Genomic DNA, 27,935 nt, shown 5'->3' with positions numbered 1-27,935 from the left:
GAAAGCAGTTGGGGTCCCTTGGACTAATGCCATTTTAAATCCATTCAAAGAAACCTAGTTATAGTAGTTCAGTCTTATTAGTTGCAGTTACCCATGGTCAACCATGGTCCAAAAATATTAACTGGAAAATTCCAGAATAATTCAACATATCCCTGCTATATATGTTCCCCACCAGTTAGTGACTGTCTAAATTACCAGATCAGTTATCAGAGAGAGAGAGATCACAATCATGTAACTTTTTATGGCATATTGTTATAATTATTTATTTTATTATTAGTTATTATTAATCTTACTGTGCCTGGTTTATAAATTAAACTTTATCATAGGTATATCTGCACAGAAAAAAAAACCAGTATACATAGGGTTCAGTACAATCTGCAGTTTCAGGCATCCCCCAGGGATCTTGCAACCTATCCCGTGTAGATGGTGGGGGTAAGGAGGGAAGACTACTGTATATTAAAAGAAACTACCTGTATTTCTTAAAAGACACTAAGTCATTTGAGCCATAAGTGATGATGACATTATGTCACTCTGGTATATGTATTAGCACAATTATAAATTAATAGAAATATTGTTTTTCTGTAATTAAAAATATATTTAAAAAATTAGTAAATATCACCTGACACAAAAAACCCAAAACCTCCCCTAAATACCCAAAATGTTTTTATTTACAAACATGAAAGGTTCCTCACATGTAACTGAAACACACTTATCATACCTTTTATAAATACATGTATACTTACCACCATTAGCAGAATATGATCTATTAACTGGAAAATGTGGAACATCTCCTTCATTGATTAGTCTCAGATCTTGTTCTCTCTGGAGCTCCCTGATTATTCCATCAAGAATGCTCTCATCTTGATCATTAGTTTGTTGCCCAATTACCTGTTCTACCACCTCACCATCACCTTGACGAGAACAAAGATATAAGGCCATTAAGTTACTTACATTTTAGGATAACCTAAAGAGAGTAAAATTAAACTCAATAAATAAATATCTAGACGAATAATTAAAAACTGGGTTAAAATGAAAATAAAGCATGTATCAAACAAAATACTTTTAAAAGAATGTCTAAAAATGTTGGTACATCAGCTTAACCAATATCCCCAAATTAAACATTATCATTAAGGCTTCCACATGTTAAAGAATAATTATTAAATTATTAATTTAAAAATGAATTCTCTCCACAGAGTATTGAAAGCTAAAAGTTGGAAATAGAGAGTTGAGTAAAGTCGAAACAAGCTCAACCACACATACCTAAAATAGTTTGCATCATTCTTTAATGAGAATTTCCTTTCTGAAAGAAATCAAATTATGGTCTTTCAACTGTTATCTCTTCTGGTAATACCTCAGCATATTGATGAGTAGAGAAATTATTCTTATGATACACTGAAATTTAATGATTACTTTTTAATAAAAACTTCATTTCTATGATCCTCTTCTTTCTTAACTACATCTTATACCTGTTGTTTTCATTTTAGCCTCCAGCCAAATGGTATCTAATACAGTAGCCAAGTGATCAGTCTTACATGAAATGAAGTGTGATTAATTAGATTTTTAAAATTCAGATGTTTTTAGTTTTATCTCCTACTTAATATTCTTGCTCTCCTCTCTGTTTAACAAATAGCATTTTCATCAAAGTAATCAATAACACATAGTGACACCATTTCATTGTTTTACAAATCTTTATAAGATCATAAGAGGATGTGCAACATATCACTCTTAAAAAGGTCAATTCAAGCCTAAATTCCCTAGTAAGAAATCATTTGCAAATCATAAAGTCACTAGTTCATACCTGCAAGAAAACCTACATGTAATAAACATATGAAGGCACTCTGCTGTGGAGGCTGGGGTGGAAGAGGCAGTATACATTAGGAAATTATGCTAACCAGAAGAGTTGCTTTGATACAGAAAAGTTTATTTCAATATCTTATTCTATTATCTTCCCCTTATGCATCGCCACTGTTTCAATATCCTTCAAGACTGAGTGTTATTCAAGCACTTACAATCCCCCTCCCCAACACTCAATAATTGTTTGCTTTTCAAACATGACAACAGGTAGACGCTTCCCAGCTCGTGGTTTTAAAATTCAGTCTTCTTAGGTCCATTACCTATGGACTCTCAAATTAAAATACCAATACTCTGAGAAGCAGAATTTCATCTATTGTAAAAGCTTGACACATTTAAGTTAGCACATATACCCATTACTAGAAATTAATACAATAAACAACATGATCATTCATATGTTCAGGGCCCTAAAAAAGTAGGTCAGGAGACTTCTGGCCAAGATGGAGGCATAGGTGGACACACTGTACCTCCTCGCACAACCAAAAGAAGGACAACAACAATTTAAAAGCAAAAAAACAACCAGAACTGACAGAAAACTGAACTGTGTAGAAGTCCAACAACCATTCATCCAGACCAGTGAGAGGGGAGGAGTTGGCGGCTGGCAGAGAGGGGTCGCAGCAGGAAAAAGTGGTGGCTGGCAAGCCTCCGGACCCGGGGAGGCAATGAGGAGACACAGTGAGGCGTGCAAAGAGGCTGAAAGACCATGGTCACACATTCCCGCATAGATAAACAAGGTGAAAACAGGCAGCGAGACAGACCTTGCAACCCAGGGTCCCAGCAATGGGAAATTAAGCCTAAAAGCATGGATAGAAAACACTTGAGGGGGTTGAGGTGCTGGGAGAGACTCCCAGCCTCACAGGAGAATTGATTGGAGAGACTCACAGGGTCCTAGAACGTACACAAGCCCACCCACCCGGAAACCAACACCAGAAGGGCCCAATTTGCTTGTGCAAAGTGGCAGAGGGGACTGAGATGAGAGAGAGGAGCAAGTGCCATTTCTCCCTCTTTGACCCCGCCTACAGCAGCACAACCCAGCAACTGGGTCACGATGATCTGGTGAACACCTAAGGCTCCCGCTCTTCACTACATAACAGGAACAACCAGACCAAAAAAAAAAAAAAAAAGACTCAAGTGCGAGAACAAATCAAAGCCCCAGAGCCAATACTTTCAAGCAACCAAGAGATAGATAGCCAACCTATCAGATGCACAGTTCAAAGCACTGGCGATCAGGATGCTCACAGAATTGGTTGATTTTGTTTACAAATTAGATGAAAAAAATGAAGGCTATACTAAGTGAAATGGTGGAAAATGCACAGGGAACCAATACTGATGGGGAAAAAAACTGGGACTCAAATCAATGGAGTGAACCAGAAGGAAGAAAAAACAACCAAACAGAAAAGAATGAAGAAACAAGAATTTTAAAAAATGAGGAGAGTCTTAGGAACCTCCAGGACATCTTTAAACATTCCAACATCCAAATTATAGGGATGCCAGAAGGAGAAGAGGAAGAGCAATAAGTGAAAAACTTATCTGAACAAATAATAAAGGAGAACTTCCCCAATCTGGAAAGGAAATAATAGACTTCCAGTTAGTCCAGGAAGCTCAAAGAGTTCCAAAGAAGGTGGACCCAAATAGGAACACACCAAGACACATCATCATTAAGTTACCCAAGGTGAGAGAATTCTAGAAGCAGCAAGAGATAAGAGGACAGTCACCTATGAAGGAGTTCCCATCAGACTGTCAGCGGATTTCTCAAAAGAGACCTTACAGGTAAAAAGGGGCTGGAAAGAAGTATTCCAAGTCATAAAAGGCAAGCACCTACATCCAAGATTGCTCTATCCAGCAAAGCTTTCATTTAGAATGGAAGGGCAGATAAAGAGCTTCTCAGATAAGGTCACGTTCAAGGAGTTCATCATCACCAAGTCCTTATTATATGAAATGTTAAAGGGACTTATCTAAGAAAAAGAAGCTAAAAATATGAATATGAACAGTAAAAAGACAGCAAACTCACAGTTATTAACAACCAACACCTAAAATAAAAGCAAACCAAGCAAACAATTAGAACAGGAACAGAAACACAGAAATGGAGATCACATGGAGGGTTAGTGGGGAGTGGGAGGAGGAGAGAGGGGGAAAAGGTACAGAGAATAAGTAGCATAGACGGTGGGGAGAAAATAGACAGGGGGAGAGCTAGCATACTATGGGAAATGTAGAAGCTAAAGAACTTATGACATATGGACATGAACTAAAGGGGGGAATGTGAGTGGGATGGGATGTGCAGGGTGGACGAGAATGAAGGGGGGAAATGGGACAACTGTAACAGCATAGTTCATAAAATATATATTTTTTAAAAAACCGGTCATTCTCTCCTTGAGCATATTCTTTTTAAAAAAGATTTTATTTACTTATCTTTAGAGGAGGAGAGAGCAGAGAAATATCAATGTATGGTTGCCTCTCATGTGTCCCCTGCTGGGAACTGGCCTGCAACCCAGGCATGTGCCCTGACTGGGAATCGAACCACAGTTGTTTGGTTTGCAGGCCCGCAATCAATCCACTGAGCTACATCAGCCAGGGCTTCCTTGAGCATATTCTTTTTAGTCCTAATCTATTTAGCTGTGTCCAGGTGAGATAAGCAATGTAAAAGTACTCTGGTAAGGTAAAAAGTACCACATAACTGAAATTAATAGAGGCAAAATATATTATAATCTGCCACAGAGTTTCACAAGGGGCATATATCACAGAGAGAACAGCAGCAAGTATAACATTTTGCAAAATATTTTAAATTTAATTTTGGAGATAACATACCATTAGCCACATATCCCAGCTGTGGTATAAGTTGTTCATCTTTACAATTTTCCCGTCCTGGTACTAGCCTTTGGAATTTTGTAGGATGAGGATTTCCATCAACATCCACCAAGAATGGGGGAGGCATGAGGTGAGGAGCTTGTTGGGTTTGTTCATCTAATACATAGTTGTTGGCATCACGGATAAGTGGTCGATAATCCGTGTGGAAGAACATCTGATCTGGAATCTTTATGACAGATGTTTAGTATTTGTGTGCACAGGGAATTTATAGATAAGCGCTTATTTTTATTCCTCAGCACGTGCATTTTTCAAATCAGATAATTTATGCCTTCTCTAATATTCCTCTATGTTTCCTCTCAGTAGAAGGGAATCACCTAGATTATAATGACATCTTTTCTCCACAAAATGCTACAATCCGTATTACTTTCTGCCCCTACATCATATTTCTCCAATTAGGATAAGAAGTAAAGCAACAGAATAGATAAAATTAGGTATTTTTATTTAAGTTGCAAAAATTATACAAATGTTTATAACTACTTCCCATTCTATTCAAATAAGGATAGATGGAGTATAATATCAACGGTGAGGCAGGTAAATACCAATTGCCTAAAGACACTCAAAGGTGATACAAGTATTGAGCTGAATTCAGTGATTCTGAATTCTCTTTTGACTCCAAGTTTCTAAAATCTATTGCAAATTCACAGGTAATAAAATATAAGAAACTGATGAAATCGGTTTCCAAAGTATTTTAACAATATCAACAATAGGAAAAGTAGATAAGCAAAAAAAATATATAAATATTTAATCATCAGTTGTTTATTCCCAATTTATGATAAATAGAGGATGAAATCTGGTTAATTTCCCTATTATAGCTGAAAGGTAGTACAGAGAATATACCCTAAGTAAAATTATTTTCTAATAAATTTTTATATCTACATCACCCTATATATATTTTTAATCACTATTAAGTCTTGTGTTCTGGTAGTAATGAAAATTTTTACCAAGAAAGGTGACTTTGTTAGTTTATGTCTGTTAACATACAAGACTTATTAACTGAAGACTTGAAAAAAATTTACAAATGATACAATTCAAAATTGAATTCTACCACAAAAATTAAACACACTAACCTTTTCATAGTATTTACTGCATCCAAAACCAAAAAGCAGCAAATGCCCATGAGAATCTGTACAGGCAAAATGGTTTCCGTCTGGCGAAAATTTACAATCAAACACTGCACCATGGCCTTGACCTTCAATCTGAAATTCAGAGGAATAATTTTAAGTCATCTTAAGAGGTAATTTTCAAATAATAAGTGGGCAATAGCTTCTGTTTGCTAATATCTTAAATTCTTGATGCATCAACATTCTGATGTACTTTCTGGCTTCTGTGAGCCAGAAGCTTAATGAAACAGTAAGCTCTAAAAGAAATTAGGGAGAATAAGAATGCAATGACTGGTATCAAACATTACTAGCAATGTTGTATTTCGAAAAGGACTAAGTGACTAAGTAGACTAAAAAAGATCTAAACACAAACAAATTGACAAAGCTGCTATCTCAGCAAAGTCCAAATATTATCTTCTTATCTTAAATTGTAATGTGATTAAGCCTTAAAATAACCATCCTAAAATTAAAGTGCAACAAATCAATTTTATTAACAAAAAACAGAGGGTATTATTAATGCTCTGGATCTGTACAAAGCCTATAGAAGGGAGCTCAAAAGCCAACAATTTAGAAATGTTTAGTCATGACTGTTCTCCAGAGTGAGGCGCTGAATATGTACATGAGTAGTCCCATCACCACAGTAACGTGTTCCACTAGGAGAGGAGAGCCCAGCAGATTTTCACATGATTTGTACGAAATATACATGAAGATTATTCATATCTCCACTCCCATGCTTGCCAAACAACTCCCTGATTACTAACTAAAGCCACGTGTGTTTCACTAGAGGCAGGTAAAATACAGTCAACTGTTCTAATTCATAAATTAGGATTATAGTTGAAACATTAACATTTTTGTGAGTTTGGTTAGGGTTAGTTCCAAAACCTTATAAAATCTGAGTTTCTAGTTTAGGGCTGGAGACCAGAATTTGGAAAATGCTAACACCATGATAACAGTCGCCCTGAAAGGTGTAATTCTCTACTGGCCTTACCCTGAGGTCGAGACACCTGTTGTTACTGTGTGGATTTAAACACAAATCACAAGAGGTTCCTTAGCACTAAGTATACTTTCATTACCAAGCTGTCATGAAAGAGAAGCCTGTTTTAATATGAACAAAGTACAATTTTTCTTACCATGTTAAAATAATTCCGAATCTTGGTCCCCCGGTCAAGGTCCCAAATGAATATGTTCCCATCATGGCCCGCTGAAAGTATGATCCTTTGATCAAATGGATGTGCTTCCAAAACAAATACTTCATCATCATGTCCCTGTGATAAAATCAATATTAAATATGAAAAGCAAACCTAAGTACCTACTTTATTTGGTCAAAAGACCTCAGGAGTGTGCTATCAACTCTATTCCGATTAATTCATGCACACCAATTGAACAGCATTTACTACTGAGTTGGCCAAAAGGTCTGTTGAGGGATTCTTCTGTAAAATAAAAGACATATTTTTTCATTTTCACCAATAACTTTACTGATTTGGATATTTTGAGTATGTTGGCTATCTCCTGTATGGTAGAATGTTGATGGTTCTCAATTCATGCCTCGATTTAATTGCTACCAACTTCAACTGGTCTACCTGACCATGGAGCATCGCCCAGTGAGAAATATCCTATGCCCTAGGATTGGGCATAGTCACTAGATCACAGGGAATAAAATCTAGTCAAAATCAGTAATGTGTTAAGATTTATCATCTGTCCTAGTATTATTTATTAGTACACCTCTATTTCTACCACCACCACACAAATCCAAATTATATCATGGCCCATCCTACCCTTGACTCCTACAGTATACCCCAAGTCATTCTTATTTCCATTCCAATCTACTATCTACTATATCACCAGAATTATATGATATTTTAATTTAAATTTATTGAGGTGACACTGGTTAATAGGATTACATAGGTTTTAAGTGTACATTTCTAATTCACATGGCATTCCTTTGCTTTTAAACCCTTTAGTGATTCCCTATTAGTCTTAGGGTAGATCTCGCAAGGCCTTCAATTGTCTGGCCCCTGTCCACTTCACCACTCCTCTCTGGTGACTCTCCATTTCTGCTCTCCATGCTCTAGCCCAAAACTGGCTTTCAACTCCCTTCTACCTCAGGACATTTGTGCATGCTTTCCCCTATTTCTGAAAGGACTTTCCAATCTCTTCACATATGTATTGTAATTTATCAAACATTTATTAATCACCTACCATGATGAGAAAAAATATAAGTAAGAAAATACAGGTAGTGATAAACACTATGATGAAAATAAAGCAAGATGAAGCTACTCTAGATTGCTTGATAAAGGAAGGCCTTGTCAAAAAGGTGACATTTAGGCCGAGACATGAGTAATTTCTTCCTACCTTTCAAGTCTTTTATTTTTAAAGAGAGGGTAGGGATAAAAAGAGGGAGAGAAACACTGATGTGCGAAAGGAACATTGATCAGTTGCCTCTCACACACTACCAGCTAGGGAGCTGGCCCACAACCCAGGCCTGTGCTCTGACTGGGAATCTAACCAGTGACCTTTCAGTTTGCAGGCTGGCACTCAATCCACTGAGCCACACCCGGCAGGGCAAATCTTAAACTTCACTTCCTGAAGAAACTTTCTCTGACCCTCCCAGACAAGGTTTTATCACCCTATTAAAAACTTCCATTTTATTTTGGACTTTTATTTCTCAGCATTTATTTCATTACATTTTTCTCCTAATAGTCTATAGACCCATTTATTCCTAACATCTAACTCTGTAGCTGGCACACAGGAGATGCTCAAGAAATATTTACTAAATGGAAAAACTTTACACCCCACTAAGACCCTAATACAGAAACTGTTAACACAGAAAATGTAAGTTCTTTACCAAAACTAAGTAAATTGGACTGTTATAAAAACTGAAAGTAGTGTGTTCTAAAATGTCTTCAATAAAATTCACTGAGAACAGATGACCTATAAAGTCAAGCCATGGGAAGAATGCAACTAAACAGAACTGTAAATTAAAGTACTTATTAAGACAGAACTTTACATGGATTCATGAAACCAATGAATACAACATGGCCTTTGATATTATGATTTTTAGAGATATAGCCTTGTACTGTCTAATAATATAGCTGCTAGCCACATATAGTTAGTAAGCATTTGAAATGTGGCTATTATGAATTGAGGTATTCTGTAAGTGTAATACACACATTAGGATTTCAAAGATTTAGTGTGAAAAAAGAATGCAAATATTTCACTAATAATTTTATATTAATTACATGTTGAAAATGCTATTGGATATATTGGGTCACATAAAATATACTACTAAAATGAGCCCTCACTGGTGTGGCTCAGTGGATTGAGTGCCAGTTTGTGAACCAGAAAGGGTCACCAGTTCGATTCCCAGTCAGGGCACATGCCTAAGTTGCAGGCCATGTCCCCAGTAGGGGGCTTGCAAGAGGAAACACACACTGATGTTTCTCTCCATCTCTTTCTCCCTCCCTTTTCCTCTCTCTAAAAATAAATAAATAAAATGTTTAAAAAATAAAATTAGTTTCAATTGTTACACCTTTTAAATTGTGACTACTAGAAAAATGAACATTATATATAGGGCTCATTTTATACAAGCATTACTGGTAGAGTGTGCTGACACAGACAAACATTTCCTAATAAAGAATCAAACAAAAAGTAAAGGATTTTCCACACACATTAATAGATACTTACATTAGGAAATAGAGAAAGCCAGAACAAGGTCAGTACTGGTTTTCATATGAAAGGAAGAATCTAAAAATCCCACTGAACAGTTTTAGGGTTTTATTTAGGAAAGAGGACTTGGAAGTTATATGAAAGATAAACTGGAAATGCACCCAAAATTAAACAAATCTTTAGACACCTCAGAGATCTTAGATAAGATTATCTCGCAAAGGAGTCAAATAAGGATCTGAACCAAAGAATGCTGCAAAGACTACTGAGTCTTGAGAATTGGTTTCTAGTCCTTATCACTTACTACTGTATTAAACAGCGATGTCTAACCTCTTTCATCTCATGGCACATATAAATCAATTATTAAAATTCTGCAGTATACCAAAAATATATTTTTTGCCAATCTGACAAAAAAAAGTAGGTATAATTTTGATTCATCCGTACCAGATGGCTATTGTTGTGTTGGTTGTTGTCATTTTTTACTTGACAACCTAAGGGAAAAGAGGTCAGTGCCCCTGACTAAATAGTCAGGTCTGGCATGTTTTAGACATTTGTGCAGCACAAGAGTGAGCCACAGCACAACGGTTGAAAACTGCTGGTATAAACCACAGGGCAATCACTTGGCCCTTCTGCTTGAAGCATTGCACTTATGCATCAATAAGTGAATTTAACTTGAAGTGAACCTGTATCATGATAAGCCGCCAAGCATAACCCAAACCCATGTAATTTCAGCTATTACTCCTATCTACTTTTCACACCAAATATTGTAGCCTTTTACTATGGCAAATACATCCTTTACAAAAAAAGAGGAAAAGACACCTTTTTCTACTACTTCTTCCTCATACCTCTATTTCTTGCATAAACTAACCCATGAAAGTAGAATATACAAGATATCCTTGTCAAAAATAAAGTTAATTCTACCCTTAAAAGAATAAAAAAACAAAAAGTCCTGACTCATGCTAAAGATAAAATAATTTATGTACCCTTGACTGCATATAACAATATAACAGATAAATAAATACTATACCTGGAAAATATCTTGAAAATTTTCCTAACTGCTTTCAGCAGCTATCCCATGTGTCACCTTTGCAGCTACGTCAGCAGAGATACCTCAAATAATTATTTATCCAGTGGATAGTAACTCATAGAAAGTAAACCAGAACATGAATTTCCTGTCTTCTAGAATGTTCTTTTAGATCATTTTAATTATCCTCAAAATATAATACTTACGGATAAAGTATGAAGAAGTTGCCCTGTGACTGAATTCCATACTTTCAAAAGGAAGTTGTTCACTGCAGTAATAATTGTGGTGTCATAGCGATCCCAGGCTACCATAGTCACCTTCAGTTTAGTGACCTTATCTTCTCCAGATGGCAGGTTATTCCTAAACAAAATATTTGCAATATTCATGCATTGTAAATTTTTAACAGAAGTGCAACTGAAATAGTTAATTATATCAATAATCTTTCCAGGAGAATGAAAATTCCTGGAAATAAAAATCCTAAACTATACTTTTAAGTACTGAAGAAATAAAGTAATAAAAATACCTACACAGAACAATACCAAATAGCTTATTTTAGTCAGGAAAACAGTACACAATATGGCAAAATTAAAACAGTTAGTTACATAAGAACAACAAAAATGCAAAACTAGAAAGAAGTCTACAAACCCCTTGAAAAATAAAATACAAGGTTATTTGGCTACCAGAAATATGAAGAAAACATATATTGGATACTTTATTTCTATAAACATTAACTTTTGTAAAATTAGTAGGCCTTATAAAAGAGCAGTAAGAGATTCAGTAACTTTTCATTTAATTAAACATAACCCAGTTTCTGGCTGTAACTACAAACTCAGTTCTACATTGTTATTAATAGAAAGATAATTAATTTCAGGGTCATACAATAAAGAGATAATTATTTATCTTCAATCAACAGTGCAGATGAGGAAACCAAAGCTAAATTTACTTATAAGGTTAAGTTGGAATGCTAATGATAAAAAACATTATAAAGGTATCCTTAATAAGTTACAGGAATAAACATATGATGATATATAATAGGGAAGCCTCAAAATACAAAGTGGAATATGTGTGTATATAAATACATATGTATATACATATAAATACATGTGCATGTGTATATACATATAAATATACATTTTATATATACATACACATAATATATAATTATGTCATATGACATATACATATAAATATAAGTGCATATTTTTATATATACACACACACACGACATATAGAAAAACTAAGGCAGCGAATGACTCTGTGGGCGTTAGTAGAGCACAGTGATCACAGGGATCCAGAACTTTAAGTAAGTCAGCAATGTTCATTTCACCCAGTATGTCAATCAACAGCTAAAGGTGATTTATTCAGAAACTGAGCACCGATGCAAATTTTACACATATCAATGAACTCCAAACTACTTACTTATCTAAAAAGATATTTTATTGTCATTACTAAGTATAACTCAATAAAGTAAGATACTATACCTTCTGAGAGCCACCACTGAAACATCTAACACCCACTCTTACCCAGTCATTTTAGTAGCCATATCTAGCACTATACTCTTCCATTCTTGTTGCTGATACTGCCAAATTCTTGCTGTTCCATCTCTGCTTCCACTAACAAATCTTAAACTGAAAAGAAACAATAAAAATATACTATTACCTTCCTCCAAAAAAGAAACCACTTTTTTTGCTAATCATAAAAGTGGTACTTTCATCCACCTATGCTACTGGGAAGAACAGAAATGGTATATTTTAGAAAACAGTTTGGCAATTCCTCAAAAGGATAAACAGAGTTACCATATGACTTAGCATTTCTACTCCCATTATCTCCAGAATTTGGAGATATACTTGAAGGTATATCTCCAAAGGAAATTGACACATAAGTCCACACAAAAAACTGATACAGAAATAATTCATGGCATTATTCCTAACAGGCCAAAAAGTGGTAACAACCCAAATGTCCACCAAATGATAAATAGATAAATTGTGGTATATCTATACAATCAAATATTATTCATCAATAAAAGGAATGAAATAATAATACATGTCACAACATGAATGCATATTGAAAACATTATGCTAAGTGAAAGAAGTCACAAAAGATGACTTATATGAAATATCCAGAAGGGACAAATCTACAGAGACAAAAATTGAATAATGGTTGCCTAGAACTGAGGATGCAGACATAAAACGATTGGAAATTGAGAGCTGAAAGGTATGTCATTTCTTTTGGAGGTGATGAAAATGTTCTAAAATTGACTGTGGTAAATGCTGCACAACTCTGAATATACTAAAAGCCACAGAATTTCAATAAAACTGCTATAAAAATACATTCATTTATCAATAATACTATTAATTTTCATACTTTTCTTGTCTTTGACAACTTAATTAAAGACATACATATATATTTATGTATACTCCCATAGGAGATAGAATTATACTATATATAATGTTTTTCCCTGACTTAAGTGTAGTTTATATATCTATTTCAATGTGGACAAATAAAACTACCATCATTTTAATAAGTGTTCAACTATATGGATATATCAAACTATATTGAAACCACTCCCCAGTGATTAACATTTATGCTATTTTCAGTCGTCACCATCATAAAAATGTGATGAACTTCAATATACATCTTTGTACATATATATCTTTGCTGAGTCAAAGGGGTAGACATATTTTTAAAGCTTTAAAAACATACTGTCAAATTATTTCCCTGAAAATTTTAAACAATTTATAATCTCATCAAAAATCTTAGGAGAATATTCATTTTTTCCTAAACCTGTGGTAATATTGGGTGTTATCATTCTTCCTTACCTTGTCATTCTGAAAGAAAAAAAGTTGTTACTGCTATTCTAAATTGCATTTCTTTAATTATTAGTAAAATTGTACATCTTTTGATGTGCTTATAGACCACATAACCAATTAAGATGATTTCTCCTTTAAGAAAAAATGCACGGACTAAAAAATATTCAGATTCTTCTGGCATGAAAAAGTAGTAGACAAATCTTCAAGTATATAACTAAATATATTGCAATAAACCACCCTTAAAAATCATTTGAATATTTTTTCATTGCCAATTAAGGCCACTTTTTGTAGACCATCATTAAGGTATTTACTCTTACATTTAAAAAAGGTGAACAAGTATCATAGTAGTCACCTACTATCAAAAAATATTTAAAAATAAAACATGCTCACCCACATAAAGTCCCTAGAGAAATATATGAATACAAATTATGCTACGTGGTTATATTTTTATGTCTATTCTATGTCAATTTTTAGTCTAGGGAAGATTGTCAGAGGATGCAAATACCTGTATATAATTTCTGAGTTTTATAGACACAGAAAATACGTACATATGAATAGCAGATAAAATTAGTGATACAGATGTTTAGCAGGTGGCAAGGAACCTAAAATCTGGAGCAGTCAGGAAAGTATCAAGTAGAGCATGAAAACCTTAAAAGAAAGAGAAGACTCAGAGAAGAGACAGGAGGAAGAGGGAAAATAGAGTGGAATGCAGAGGGCAGATGTAGGAGGGAACAGGAGTGAAGGGAAGGTATATGATGATATTTCTTGGTAAGAATAGTGAGGTGTAGTAGAAGCAAAAGAATGGATGAGAAAATATATGTAGAATGCAACAAGAACAATGGGTAAATCAATGAGGGTAGATCCAGAGGATATATATATATATATATATATATATATATATATATAGGAATAGCAGACGAAGTAAGAATGTAGGTCTAAGTCAAGTTGTAGAGAGTTCTGAATGCTAGGCTAAAACATTTGAATTCCACTCTATAAACCAAGAAGTAACATTAAAAATTTCTGAACAGAGTAACGCTGATCTGGCAGAAATGGATAGGATGTATTTAGAAGGGAGAAGAAAACTGATGGTAATGAGTCAAATAATGGAATCCTGACAATGGCAAGTGATAACAGAAATGGAAAAAGCAAAGTAAACAAAAAAGAAATCACCGAGAAAGAAAGAACTGATAGCCTATCATCACTACTACTTGAATAGGAATTTAGAAAAGATGGGGTAAGGATGTTATCAAAGATAGGCAAGAGCTTTCAGCCTAAGTGACTGGACTGAAATAAGGTGTCTGGAGAAGAGGTAGCTGCTTCTGAGGGAACAGAGATAAAATATGTCAAACATCTGTTTACACTGATATGTACTATATAGTTACCTGTCGCCATTGTTACAGAACTGAACGGCAACAACTTTGTCCTAAGACATAAAACAGATTTTTATTAGAATTCATTTGTAAAATGAATAAAGCACTCTTCCCCTCAATTTCACATGCAAAAGCCTCAACGTGTAGATTTTTTAATGCTACAATTTTCTGAAAGAACTCAAATTGTCTTTAAAAATTAATAACGGCTGAAACAATATTAATTAACTAAGCACGAAGGCTTAATCAGCAGTAATTTGAGACAAACTGGACACAGGCAAACCTGTTTCTAAACCATAATCTCAAGAGACAGCTAGTTTGATGAGGTATTAGTTTATTATGCTTCTCATAATAAGACATTACACTAATCTGAAATACTGCCTTAAAGTAACTAACTGATTTAGTAGTAGTTGAATGAAATTCCCACTGAACTGTTTTTCAAATTTCAGAAAACAAATCAGTCATTACCTATTTCTTACATATTTTATTTAATTATTTGTCTTTAGGTATTTTAGTTTAGATGCTGTTGGTTGAATCTTCTTTTAATATAATGTGTATTGTACTGATGATAAAATTAAAATATAAGCCAAAATATGCATTTTCCTTCTCTTTATTCTTTGATAATAAGCTAAAATTTACCCTCAAATGCTGTACACATTTTCAAAAACCATTCATTCTAATGTGATTTTTAAAAAGAAACAGATAGTAAATATCTTTATATTTAATTATTTTTCATTTTTAAAAATTATTAAACTGTCTTTCTCTGTCCAGAGGTATCTGTGATTCACACTGTTCCATGACTTCACTGTAGTTTTTATCTGACAGATTCTGGAGTCTCGCTACCAGTTCAATAACAGATGTTCTGAAAGTACATCTTATTTCCAGTGACTAACCGCCACCAATTCAACAGGGAATGTTTTAAGTTTTCTGACTTTTTATGTCAGCTGGGCCCCCTGCAAAAACATTTTCTCTTCTTATTTCCCCTCTTGAATCTTTCCCACTCATTTACTACCTCCTTCTAGCATTCTGAAAACAATCATATTAAGATCAACAAGCTAAATCAACTGAAAAGAATTTTTCCTAAGATATATTTAATGTATTTTAGTAAGTATGTAGACATTAAAGTAACAAACAGCTTATATGATTAATGAAATATAGAAGGTACAAAGAGGGTTTTCATAAATTATCCCTGTATTACACGTATTTTTCCTTTTCCATATAGTCAAATAGAAATTATCTTAAATATTACAACCATACTAAATCCAAAATTTCACTTATCTTCATTACCAATGAGACACCCTACCATACAGGTTTCATATCCAATCTATATTAATTAGGGTATAGAACAGAAAAGAAAAAAAAAAACATCTTTTCAGGGTTGTTAAAAAAAAGCAAATATTAAGTTTCTCATTTTTTTCTTACCGTGTGTGACTCTAATTCAGCAATTTTCTCAGGAGTCTCAGAACCCAAATAATATATTCTAATCACATGGTCAGTGCTCCCTGTTGTAATGAACATACCACCTGGAGAATTAAAAGGTAAATATTGTACCAAGGAACTTAAAAAACCCTCTGGCTGCCTTCTTAGCTATATGCTAACTTACATTAACAAAAAGGCTTCAAGAAACACTAGGTTGTCTTCTAATGGTCACAGATGCAGTAACAATTCAGAGAAAATTAAGTAAAATTCAAGAAAAATAAGAGAAATATTTAAAACACAACTATATTTTTAACCCAGTAAAAAATTCACCAACTATACATTAAATATAGGATTTTGGCTCATGAACATTAAAGGTCACAGCTTCAAGGAATTCTTTACATTAACTGTAAAGCCATAATGTTCCAAATTACTGATAAAATCACCTATATCTACAATTCTCTTGATAGTATAATGGCTACAGTGGTGTTGAGTGCAGAAACTCAAAAACTTGGGATGATGAAAAAATTCCATATACAGATGGTAGTGGTCATGTATACAAAATAATGTGAATATACTTAGTACCACAGAAATGTATACTTTAAAAATGGTTGTTAAAATAGTAAATTTCTGCCCTGGCTAGTGTGGATCAGTGGATTGAGTACTGGCCTGCGAACCAAAGGGTTGCAGGTTCGATTCCCAGTCAGGGTACATAACCCGGTTTGGGGCCAAGTCCCCAGGAGGGGGCGTACAAGAGGCAACCACACATTGATGTTTCTCTCCCTCTCTCCCTTCCCCTCTCTAAGAATAAATAAATACAATCTTTTTAAAAGCAATTATAAAAAATAGTAAATTTCGTGTTATATTTTACCACAATGAAAAAAAAGTTTAATAAGCATGCAATTCTTAGAAGTAGGAAAGCACTGTTTACAATATAAAAGCGTCCCCTACATGCAGCTATAGTACATATTTTCTGAACAGTCAGGGCAGGATTTTAGTATTGAACTGGGGGTGGAAAGGTTTTGTTTTTACCAACTAAATTCTGCACTATATAAAAACATATTACTTGTAAATAAGAAAAAAAACCTCTAAAGCTATCATGCTATAAAGATGTGTGTATTATAAAATAAAATATGGTTCACATTTTTGATGTGATTTCATTAACCCTTAACCATATGCATTGTTCCACAGAACTGAAAAATAAGTCTTTTATAACTGGGTCATTTAGCATTTGGGGTACTCCAAACATTCCATTTTCACACATACCAGAACTGAAAGATGAACAAGATATCTGAACTCCAGGTCTGGACCTCTCAGTAAATTTAACTGGGCGATCTCTAAGAGAAAACAAAGATATTTTTATTTTTCATCATGTTCCTCTAATGTGCAAGAATCTTAGCAAACTGGATAGACAGATTTAGAACCAATATTATTGAAACCACAAAACTGAAGCAGTCAGTAAGTATTAACTCATAATTCAAGTTAAAAATGCATTTAGACTTGTAAATATAATGTATATCAGTATTATTATTATAGTGTTACAAATTTCCATGTTATTTTCTACTACCGTCACAAGTTGTCTTCTTACCAGAATAAGAACGAATAAGAAATTAAACAAATATCACTCATTACCATAATTTTGTATATAAATTAGTCTCTTCATTATTGGCTTTATAAAAATTTATTTCTAAAATCTCTAATATCCATTTGAAATAGGCTTGTATAATTATGCATACTTATATACATAGACTACTAAGACCACCAGCAGAGTGGCGCAGCGGAAGCGTGCTGGGCCCATAGACTACTAAGAATCTTGCAAAGCAATAAAGAAAATGAATGTACGTGACTTTTGACAAAATTTCTCACCCAATTGTAAACTTACCTGAACTTCATTGTTTTTACGTGCCATTGCCAGAAACAGATTGTTCCATCAGCACCAGTAGAAGTGAGGTATCTGGTTGTGCCTTTAGTTGATGGACAAAACTAAAAAAAAAAAAAAAAATCAATTAGAGCTTTTATATTCAGTTATTTTCAACATATTCTAAATTTATAATCACTTTAACAAACATACTTTTAAGCAAATTGACTTAATGATTTCAGTTTTAAGAGATCATTTAAATATCCTAGATTAATGAACACCATACAAAAAATATCCCCCAAAAATGGAAGAAAAAATTTTAGTGTTAAAAGTAATTATTTTAAATGATTCAACATCACTCTTTAAGTTTATTACTTCAATACTTTTAATGGAGAAAAAACTCACAAAGTCATTACTGGTTAAACCACTATAAATCTGCTAAATATATGTTTATATAGCAATAAATATGGAATTTTTCATTCCATATGAATAGGGCATCAGAAATAAATCTATAATCAATTATTAGGTATCTAAGATCTAAGTATTTGAGTTTTAATATTTTGCTTTAAACTGTAACTTCAATGAAGTACAATATCAATTTTGTCCTTTTTAAAACTTAAATAATTTCTATTTGTTTATCAATTTTCAGAAAGAGGAAGGGGAGAGAGAGATCAGTGTTAGACAGAAACAGACTGGTTGCTTCCTATGTGCATCCAGACTGGGATTGAACCCCCAACCTTCTGGTATATGGGACAATGCACCAACCAACTGAACCACAGCAGCCACAGCCATTTCCATTTGTTTTAATGGAAAATGTAAACTAGGTCAAATCTCTGATCTTATCATATATCATATACTTGGGGTGCCAATTTAAAGGATGACTTGTACCCTAGACAGACCTATGAATGAAGAACCTTTACCATGTAGGATTCTCAAACTCTAATTCTCAGTATTTTACCTGTCTACAGGAAAAAAAAATCACAAAGGGAAGAGCTACTGGGCTCATGATGTGGATAATATGCCACAATGTTAATATAGAGTTAAGTGGCCAAGAATAAATAAAGCATATAGAATGCATGCAAAATGGTGATCACCAGTATGGACAAAAGAGAATCCAAGGGAAGACTCAGAATGTTGGCTGGGGGACAATTTACAATTTTATAGTAGTAAGGTGGTCAAAGAGAAGGTCTCTCTAAGAAAGTGACAATTGCATGAATTGCTTAGAATTTGAGGGAATGAGCCACATGAAGATCCAAGAAAGACTATCCCAGAACCATTAAACAGCAAAACAAAGGCAGGAGTGTAGTTAGAGTGGTCTAAAAAAGCAGAAGAGTGTAGCAACTAAAGTGGAATGAAAAGAGGAAACAAGCAGAAGGAGGCGAAGTAGGTCAGACAGCAAGGCGCTAAGAATGTAAGTAAGGTCTGTGAATCACTATAAAGACTTTGGCTTTGCACTTCCAGTCAAGATGTCAGCACAGGTAAATGCAATACTCACATTTTCACAGAACCACATCAAAACTACAATTAAACTACAGAAAAAAACACCATTCAGAGCCACCTGAAATGTACCCAAACAGAAACCCTACAACTAAGGATATAAAGAAGAAGCCACATGAGACTGATAGGAGGATGGGTGGAAGCCGAGAATGAGACTGGTCCTATCCCCACAGGTGGCAGATAAAAATCAGGAAGAATATCTCAACCTTGGAGGTCCCCCCCGAGGAGTGAGGGGTCCCAACCCCACACCAGGCCCCCCCAGCCCAGGATTCCAGTGTCAGAAAGAGAAGTCCCCATAACTTCTGGCTATAAAAATGAACTCATAGATGGAGACAACAGTATGGTGATTATCAGACACAGAGGGTGGGGGGAAGGGGGATAAATGGTGACAGAAAGAGACCTGACATGGGGTAGTAAACACACAATACAATATAGACTTGATATATTATAGAATTGTACACTTGACACCTATATAATTTTATTAACCAATATCACCCCAATAAATTCAATAAATATTAAAAAGTTAAAACAAACACCAGCAGAGATTGTGGCTAAGTGAGATGGAGGGCTTCTAGAATTCAAGGCACTTCCTCTGAAAGGGCCCACACATGCACTTACTCAGTCTCTCTCCCTCTGAGCTCCAGCACCAGGTCCGTAGGTCAAAAGGCATCAAAGACACACAGGGAAGAACTGAAGTATTTAGCATCACGGTGAGAGCCCAGGACAGCTTTCTTCCAGAGGGAAGTGCTGTCAGAGGCCATTGTTTCTTCAATGAGCCCTCCTTTCCCCACAGATCCAGCAGGCAGGGCCATATTTGAGTCTCAATCAACCCAGATCATTCTGTTCACCCTACCATGGTGATTCCCTGAGATGCCAACCCACTCAACTTGCCACCCTACCCAAGCTGTTTCCAGTGGCTTTTCTATACAAATGGCCTCTCTTGGTCCAGCAGCATCTGGCCTGGTTATTCCCAGTACCTCTCACTAAGTGGCCCCAGACCCCGAACTAGCAGCAGCTGACCTCGGTCCACAGCTTGGCCTCTCCCCCACACCTCCAAGCCCAGAACAAATACCATACATCTACAGATCATACTGTAGTTCATACCAAGAGGCCTGGGTAAGAACACAGGCAATGGCTGACCTTGGCATGCACCTCTGAAAATGCCAAAGGGCTACCACACCCAGTGGACAACTTCAGACCACAACAAAGCACAACCAAACCATCTTCATAGCAACACACTTAAGGGGAGGACTCAGCACTCACCAGAGCCCTGCTCAACTAAGTCCTGCTCTGTGGGGTGGAACCCTGCACAGCTGATCCTCCACAGTGATAACAGCCAGTCCTTGCAGCTAACAGGACTGAGGGCACATCCCACTCATTGACATGTCCACAGCAATTAAGTCTCAGCAACAACATGGTGGTGTATACAGCCCACATGGTGAGGTTCGGGGGGCGCACCCAGAGTACCCAGCCTGGGTGAACAAGGAGGCTGTACCACTGGACCCTATAGGACAGCTATTACATAAAGCCACTCTACCAAGTCAAGGAGAGAAAGCAGCTCTACCTAATACATAGAAACAAACCATAAAGAGGCTGCCAGTATGAGGAGACAAAGAAATACAGCCCAAATGAAAGAACAGAACAAATTTTTAAAAAAGATCTAAGTGAAATGGAGAGAAGTGATCTATCAGATGCAGAGTTCAAAACACTGGGTATAAGGATGCTCAAGGAACTTAGTAATGACCTCAGCAGCATAAAAAGAACCAGACAGCAACAGAGGATACACTATTTGAAATAAAGAACAATTTACAGGGCCCTGGCTGGTGTAGCTCAGTGGACTAAGCACAGGTTGCAAATGAAACAGTCACCAGTTTAATTTCCAGTCAGGGCATAGGCCTGGGTTTTGGGCCAGGTCCCCAGTAGGAGGTCCAGGAGAAGCAACCACACATTGATATTTCTCTCCCTCTCTTTCACCTTCCTTTCCCCTTTCTCTAAAAATAAATAAATAAAATATTTAGAAAAAAAACAATTTACAGGAAATCAACAATAGAGAAGATAAAAGTCAAGAATCAAATCAACGATATGAAATATAAGGAAGCAAAAAAAAAAAAAAACCCCAATCAGAACAACAAAAAGAAAGAAGAATAGAAAAAAACAAAATAAAACCAAGGATAGTGTAAGGAGCCTCTATGACAACTTCAAGCGGCGTACCAACATTTACCTCATGGGGGTGCCAGAAGAAGAGAGTGAGCAACAGATCAAAAAATAATGATGGAAAATGTCCCGAACTTTGTGAAGGAAACAGACATACAAATTCAGAAAATGCAGAGTCCCAAACAAGGTGAACCCAAAGAAACCCACACCAAGACACATCATAATTAAAATGTAAAAGTTTAAAGCCAAAGAGATAATCTTAAAACATCAAGAGAAGGGACTGGCCAAGAAATATTCCAAGTGATGAAAAGCAAGGAAATACAACCAAGATTACTCTACCCAGCAAAGCTATCATTTAGAACTGAATGTTAAAGAGCTTCCAGACAAGAAAAAGCTAAAGGAGTTCAACACCACCAAACCAGTATTAGATGAAATGTTAAAGGGACTTCATTAACAAGAGGAGAAAATAAAAAAGATAAAAAAAATATGAACAAAATGGCAATAAGTATATACCTATCAACAACTGATATCTAAAAAAGAACAAACAAGCAGAACAGAAACACATTCACAGATACAGAGAACAGACTGATGGTTACCAGATAGGAAGGGGGGTTTGGGGGACTGGGGGGAAAAAAGGTGAAGGGATTAGAAAGTACAAATTGGTAGTTATAGAATAGTCATGGGGATGTAAAGTACAGTACAGAGAATGTAGTCTATAATATTCTAATAACTATGTATGGTGTCAGATGGATACGAGATTTTTCAGGATGGCCAGTTAGTAAGTTATATAATGTCTAGTCACTAGGTCATGTAACTGAAAGTAATATAATATTGTATTTCAAGTGTAATGGAAGAATAAAGAAATGGGAGATGGAAGGGGATAATGGGAGAAAAGAGGAAAGGGTTTTCAGGAACAACTATAAAGGACACATGGACAAAACCAAGGTGGGTGGGAGCAGGGGAGAGTGGTGGGGACAGCTGGGGTGGGGGGGAGTGATGGGGGAAAATGCAGACAACTGTACTTGAACAACAATAATAAAAGGTTAATAAAATGATCAGGAAAACCCAAAAAATGATTTTAAGAAAGACTCTGACTTTAACTCTGAGTTTGGAAGCTATCGAGGGTTGGTTGAGAGCCAAAGACATGATTTAACTACCACCTTAAAATCACTCAGTCTGTTATGCAGAGGTTAGACTGGGGTGAGAGAAAAGGAAAGAGAATGAAGAACAGTTAGAAGTCTATTTCAATAATCTAGTCACAGATCATTGAAATAGAGTTGTGTGATATAGGTCATAAGAATTTGTCACATTCTAGATATATTCCAAGGGCAGACCCAACATGATTTGCTAAGAAGTTAGATACAGAATATAAGAGAATGAAAACCATCTGGGATGAGTACTTTGAACAATTGGAAGGATTAAAATGCCATCTGTCTGGATGTAGAAAGCTTTGGGAGAAGCAGATCTGAGGAAGACTTTGAGGTGCATGGTAGATATTCATGTGATGATGTCGAGTGGGTAGTTAAATATACAAGTATGGAGCTAAAAGGTAGGTCCCAAGATGGAAATATAAGTGTGAGCGACATAAGTCTACAGAAGAAATTCAAAGCCATAAGACTTTATGCAATCACTAAGGAAAAAATGTGATAGAGAAGAGGTACCATGAATCTCTAGGGCACTAAGATATGTAAGCAAAATGAAAAAGAAACTAGCAAATGAAACTATGATGGAATCAAATAGTATCTTAAACATTTTTCATTATAAACATATAGTCATTTTTTATGTTGTATAAGAGTATCTTCAAATTCAAGAAATAATACTGTCAGATACAATGGTGGGAACAAAAATATCTGATAATCTTTCAAAACAAAATCCATGAGTGAATCTCCACTGATCAAACATTTCACATGAAATTTTTTCAAATTCAACATGCTACACTGAACTCAATCCTTGCTAGCTCCTCATAAATAGGTAATATATTATTTAAACAACACACACATAAAATGACTGGCATATTTCTTTGCACATAAAGAACAAAGTAAATGGGAGTAGTTATCTCATCCACAAAAGTGGTCTCCTTGACCAAAGTATAAAAGATCTTCTTTTTAGAAGGATTCCTCTATTTCCCTTTCAACCCAAATAAGAGGACAGTAGTTCAGCCTAGTTTGGTTAAATAAAAGTTCTTTGGTGGGGAGGAGGTATCCAGGACTTCCACTATCAGCATCTGGTAAAATACTGTATGATCAAGCATTGACAAGAAGTCAATATACTTTTATGTCAAATATCAAGCAGAAAGAGGAAAAAATCAGTGAAACTAAAAATAAAGTTCTCCTAACATTAAGTTCTCCCTCTCCCTCTCCCTGTCTCTTTAAATCTGCCTGAAAAGCATCTTGGATTAAATATTAACACAAAGTATGCTAATATTCAAGTTAGAACCTGTTTATATCCTGACTAACAGGTATTACTATTGCTCCTCAAAGCATTTACAAGCTTCTCCCTTCTTCACAAATATGAGTGAGACAAATAAGATGTCTCACACTGTATTTGACAATCCTTTTTCAGTGACCTTTTTTTACTTATCTATAAAGAGAATAGATTTATATGAAACAGGAACTTAAAAAACACCTGTGTACAGGGCAGGAACAAAGCCCATAAGAGGTCAACAGTTTCCTTTTGGCCATTCTTTATAATACTATCTACACAATGTAACAGCAGCAAGAGAATTCTCATCCTTATTACATATGTGGGAGGTTAGTTTTCATTTTTCTCACCTGTATGGAAGTAATAGAAGCTGAATGTCCTTGAAGGACTGCAACTGGTGCACAAGTTCGAAGACACCACACTCTTACAACTTTGTCACAGCTGCCTGCGGCAATAAGAGTGTTCTCATAGTTAACAGCCATGTCAGAAATTTCAGCAGAGTGCCCTCGAAGTGTGGCGAGGAGACGTCCATCATCTGTTGCCCAAATTTTCACCAAACAGTCATCTGAACCCTGTTGTGACATGAAAAGACAGAACATTTACAATGAAGCAGAAATTCCCCCTTCCCAGAAAACCAGAGACAAAGGGAAGATTTCGTTACTTCTAAGTGTCTACTTTTTAGTCTCTTCTCTCCACATGATATGGCTCCAGTAGCAAATATAAATGATGTTCAAGTGATAGCACTGACAAAACACTGTCGAAACTCACAATGATGTTTGTGAAGAGCTCCTCAAAATTACTACCAATGTGGACAAATAAAAATAAAAAATTCGTTCACTTTGAAGTAATTTAACATTAAGAGTATCTGCCTTTCTTAGGAAGCCTTTTTTTCTTAATTACTTGAATATTTTTTTCTACAAATACTTAAAATTTTAACCTAAAGACTATGTGCATTTCTCAATAAACATGAGACTTTTTCTTGATAATCTCTGATGACAATATGTTAATCTTCCTATTGAGAATCTCTAAAGAGCTTCAAAAATAGTAAAGAGCAATTTTACTCTAATTTGGAAAATAAGCTATTTAAAAATTATTTTTATAGCATGATGGCAATCATCATCCTCACTGTGATCATCAATAAACAAATATTTAGCTGATGCATTATGAATCATGAAAATGTCCATGGAAGATTTTGCAATAAACTTCAAGGAGCTAATAACTTAAAATGCAAACCACTTCATTCATTGCAACATAGAAATTGAAAAAGAAAATTATGCCATTACCTACATTTCTGTTAACTTAGTACTTGAATCATGAGACTAAGCCTTTTTGGGGAAATATTAGTGTGCTACAATTCTGTACTGGAAATCACACAGTATGATCTAGTTGTTAATGAAAACCCAATTTTAAAAATAGTACTAAAGCCAAAGAAAGATATATACAATAACTGTAATTTTCATTCCTAACTGTAATATAGGTTCAACTGTTCAACCATAAGGATGATGTAATCATTAATTAAGCAGAACTGGGACTAATTATACTAAATGCCAAATGGAAAATGCATACTAATAAATGTTTGCTAAAATAAAAATTAAATTGAGTAGATAAAACTTCTTTCACATAAATTAACCACCTCTAGACTACAGGCCTTGTGAAGACTTAATTTGTTAACTAGATTTCCCTAAAGATAGAGGACATTGTAGTTCACATGCATTTACTGACATAGAATGAGAAAAGATGTTCAATTTCCATTCATCTTTCCTTACATTCATGTGTCTAAGAAAGATAAATTGCTTATAAAGCATAATTCAATGCCATGTAGGGTCAATTGTTGTTAATCTCTAACATTGTAAACTATTACGAATTTTAAACTCACTGTAAAAATTCGTCTCCCACTTCGGTCAAATGCTACACAGTAGACAGATGACAAGTGCCCCAGAATTCTCTTATGCATCTTAATGTGCTGGTAAGCAGATGAAGGGAAAATATGGCTGAAGCGACTGCATCCTGTTAATTGTCTGGCAGAGGTGATATTCACTGGAAAACATAAAATAAGAGATTCACTTCTTAAAACCAGAAAGTGAAACGTACTCCATTAAGTTAAATACTGAATATTAATATGAGATAAACAGGATGCACATACCACAGCAATTCTACCCTGTGAGAAGTCTAAATTCCATTATACATTTCATGATTTTATAACCTCAAGTTTGCTACCATGAAACATTAAGAACACTCTTCTTTTAAATCCCAGAAGTCTGACTTTATTTGCCTAACTATGGTTTTTCAAATATATTTCCTTGTATATTTAATTTTGCCTTTCATGGTACACAATAGCCAAAGAGACTGTCACTTTAAATATAAAAACTACATTTGGTTAAGTATAATACATCTTAAAAATTATATAGGGAATTTTTCCTGTCCTCGCGCCCATCCACCCCAAATATAGCTGTCCAAAAAATTCAAAAGCAATATAAAGAGGCTTATATAGTAAAAAGAGAAGGAAGCTATGAAATCGCATAGGTTCTCAGTAACAAACAATTCTTTCTAGGCCCGTCTATAGGTTCTTGACTCTTTGGTTTCTGAAACTGTGGGGTCTCCCTCTAGTTACCACTGAACTTTGAGGCTTCATCTACTATGAGGTCATCTTAGATTCTGTATCCATTTTGTTTGTTTGTTTTTTGCCTTGTAGCTAATTTTCTTTAATAGGAGCCAGAATAAAATATAAGTCTGCATAATTCTCTTTCCGATGCTGCCTAGATGCTTTTCACTTCCCTCAAATGCTTCAATCCCCATGCAAGGATTTACAAGCACACACTTGCTTTGTGAAATTTTTCCAGTCTTCCCTTATATTTAACATCCCACACAATGTTTTCATCAAAACATAAGGTCCTTATAAGTTCGAAATCACCTTGAAGCATTTCCCTTGTGCATAAATAATATAGTATAAATAATGAGTTTTATGTTGAAGCAGGGCAAAATTAAGGCAAGAATTGAGTAGCTAAATTAGTACAATCAGAACCATGCCACAGTAAAAAACTAAAAAAAAAAAAATTCAATGTCTCAATCTTAAGAGCAATGAAGTCTTTTTTTTTTTTCAGACAAAGGTAGGTTCACTGGTCATTTTAAACTGACAAAAATGACAAAAACATGAATGATGAATAGCAAAATCAAAAAAACTTTGAATGCAAACCATGAGAATTAGAGATCTGACAATTTATGTAATGCTAAGAGATGCTGAGTAAATAATGGTAAAAAATCCACAAGCATCAGTTCTAGGTAAGAGAATTTCTTTTTGGAAGCTATTTCCTATCCCAACCTCTAAAAATTTCCACAATTATAAGATAGGAAGAGCATGCACCATCACTTTGGAACTTCAGTGATCTTTGTTCTTCAATCAAACATTTCTTACTGCTTTGAGTTCCTTGAAACAATCATCCATTAATTACTTCTGCTTTGCTTTTTTCTATACATATTTTGCAAGTAGATAGAGGAAAAGTCCAAGGCAGGGTTGTCAACACTGTCTTACTCATGCAGTCTTTCAAACTAATGAAATAGTGGCTAAAAAATAGTGGCTAACCACTATTTTTCAGTACTGCTGCTTCTTGCTTTCCTCACAAATCTACAGAGCACTTTCTCATGAGAATTTTCCTCAGCTGACTATAAAGATACAATTAAAATGAGGTCACTTTTTACCAATCCTTGAGTATTTTACTAGAAAGAAGTGGAGCTCATTCTTCTAGAATAAATATTATATAGGTCCTTTGCAGGAGGGAAATGCTCAAATAATTATTCCTTTTCTAAAATGTAACAATAAAGTGAAGGGAAACACAATTATCATTGTGTTGTATCTGAATATCTCTATCAAATACACTATTTGAGCAAATTGTTTCCTCTATTATAAGTATG

At 34.9% G+C, this 27,935-nt stretch overlaps 1 protein-coding gene across 1 annotated transcript in view; it reads right to left on the bottom strand.

The window, feature by feature from the left end:
- BRWD3 (bromodomain and WD repeat domain containing 3) overlaps positions 1-27,935 on the bottom strand; it is a 105,794-nt gene that overhangs the window by 45,811 nt on the left and 32,048 nt on the right. The window contains exons 7-18 of the mRNA XM_037156537.2: positions 25,903-26,063; positions 24,377-24,598; positions 17,979-18,079; positions 17,363-17,433; positions 16,103-16,203; positions 14,696-14,736; positions 12,027-12,131; positions 10,710-10,863; positions 6,947-7,081; positions 5,784-5,912; positions 4,657-4,882; positions 744-911 (exon numbers count right to left, since the gene is read on the bottom strand). Coding sequence (XP_037012432.1) covers positions 744-911; positions 4,657-4,882; positions 5,784-5,912; positions 6,947-7,081; positions 10,710-10,863; positions 12,027-12,131; positions 14,696-14,736; positions 16,103-16,203; positions 17,363-17,433; positions 17,979-18,079; positions 24,377-24,598; positions 25,903-26,063 — 1,614 coding nt within the window. The remainder of the gene's footprint in view (positions 1-743; positions 912-4,656; positions 4,883-5,783; positions 5,913-6,946; positions 7,082-10,709; positions 10,864-12,026; positions 12,132-14,695; positions 14,737-16,102; positions 16,204-17,362; positions 17,434-17,978; positions 18,080-24,376; positions 24,599-25,902; positions 26,064-27,935) is intronic.

Source organism: Artibeus jamaicensis, unplaced genomic scaffold (assembly GCF_021234435.1).
Source record: "Artibeus jamaicensis isolate MK-2021 breed Jamaican fruit bat unplaced genomic scaffold, CSHL_Jam_final contig_241, whole genome shotgun sequence".
NCBI classification, from domain to species: domain Eukaryota; kingdom Metazoa; phylum Chordata; class Mammalia; order Chiroptera; family Phyllostomidae; genus Artibeus; species Artibeus jamaicensis.
Note: the sequence above shows the minus strand (reverse complement) of the source record. Positions and strands in the feature narration are given on the sequence as shown.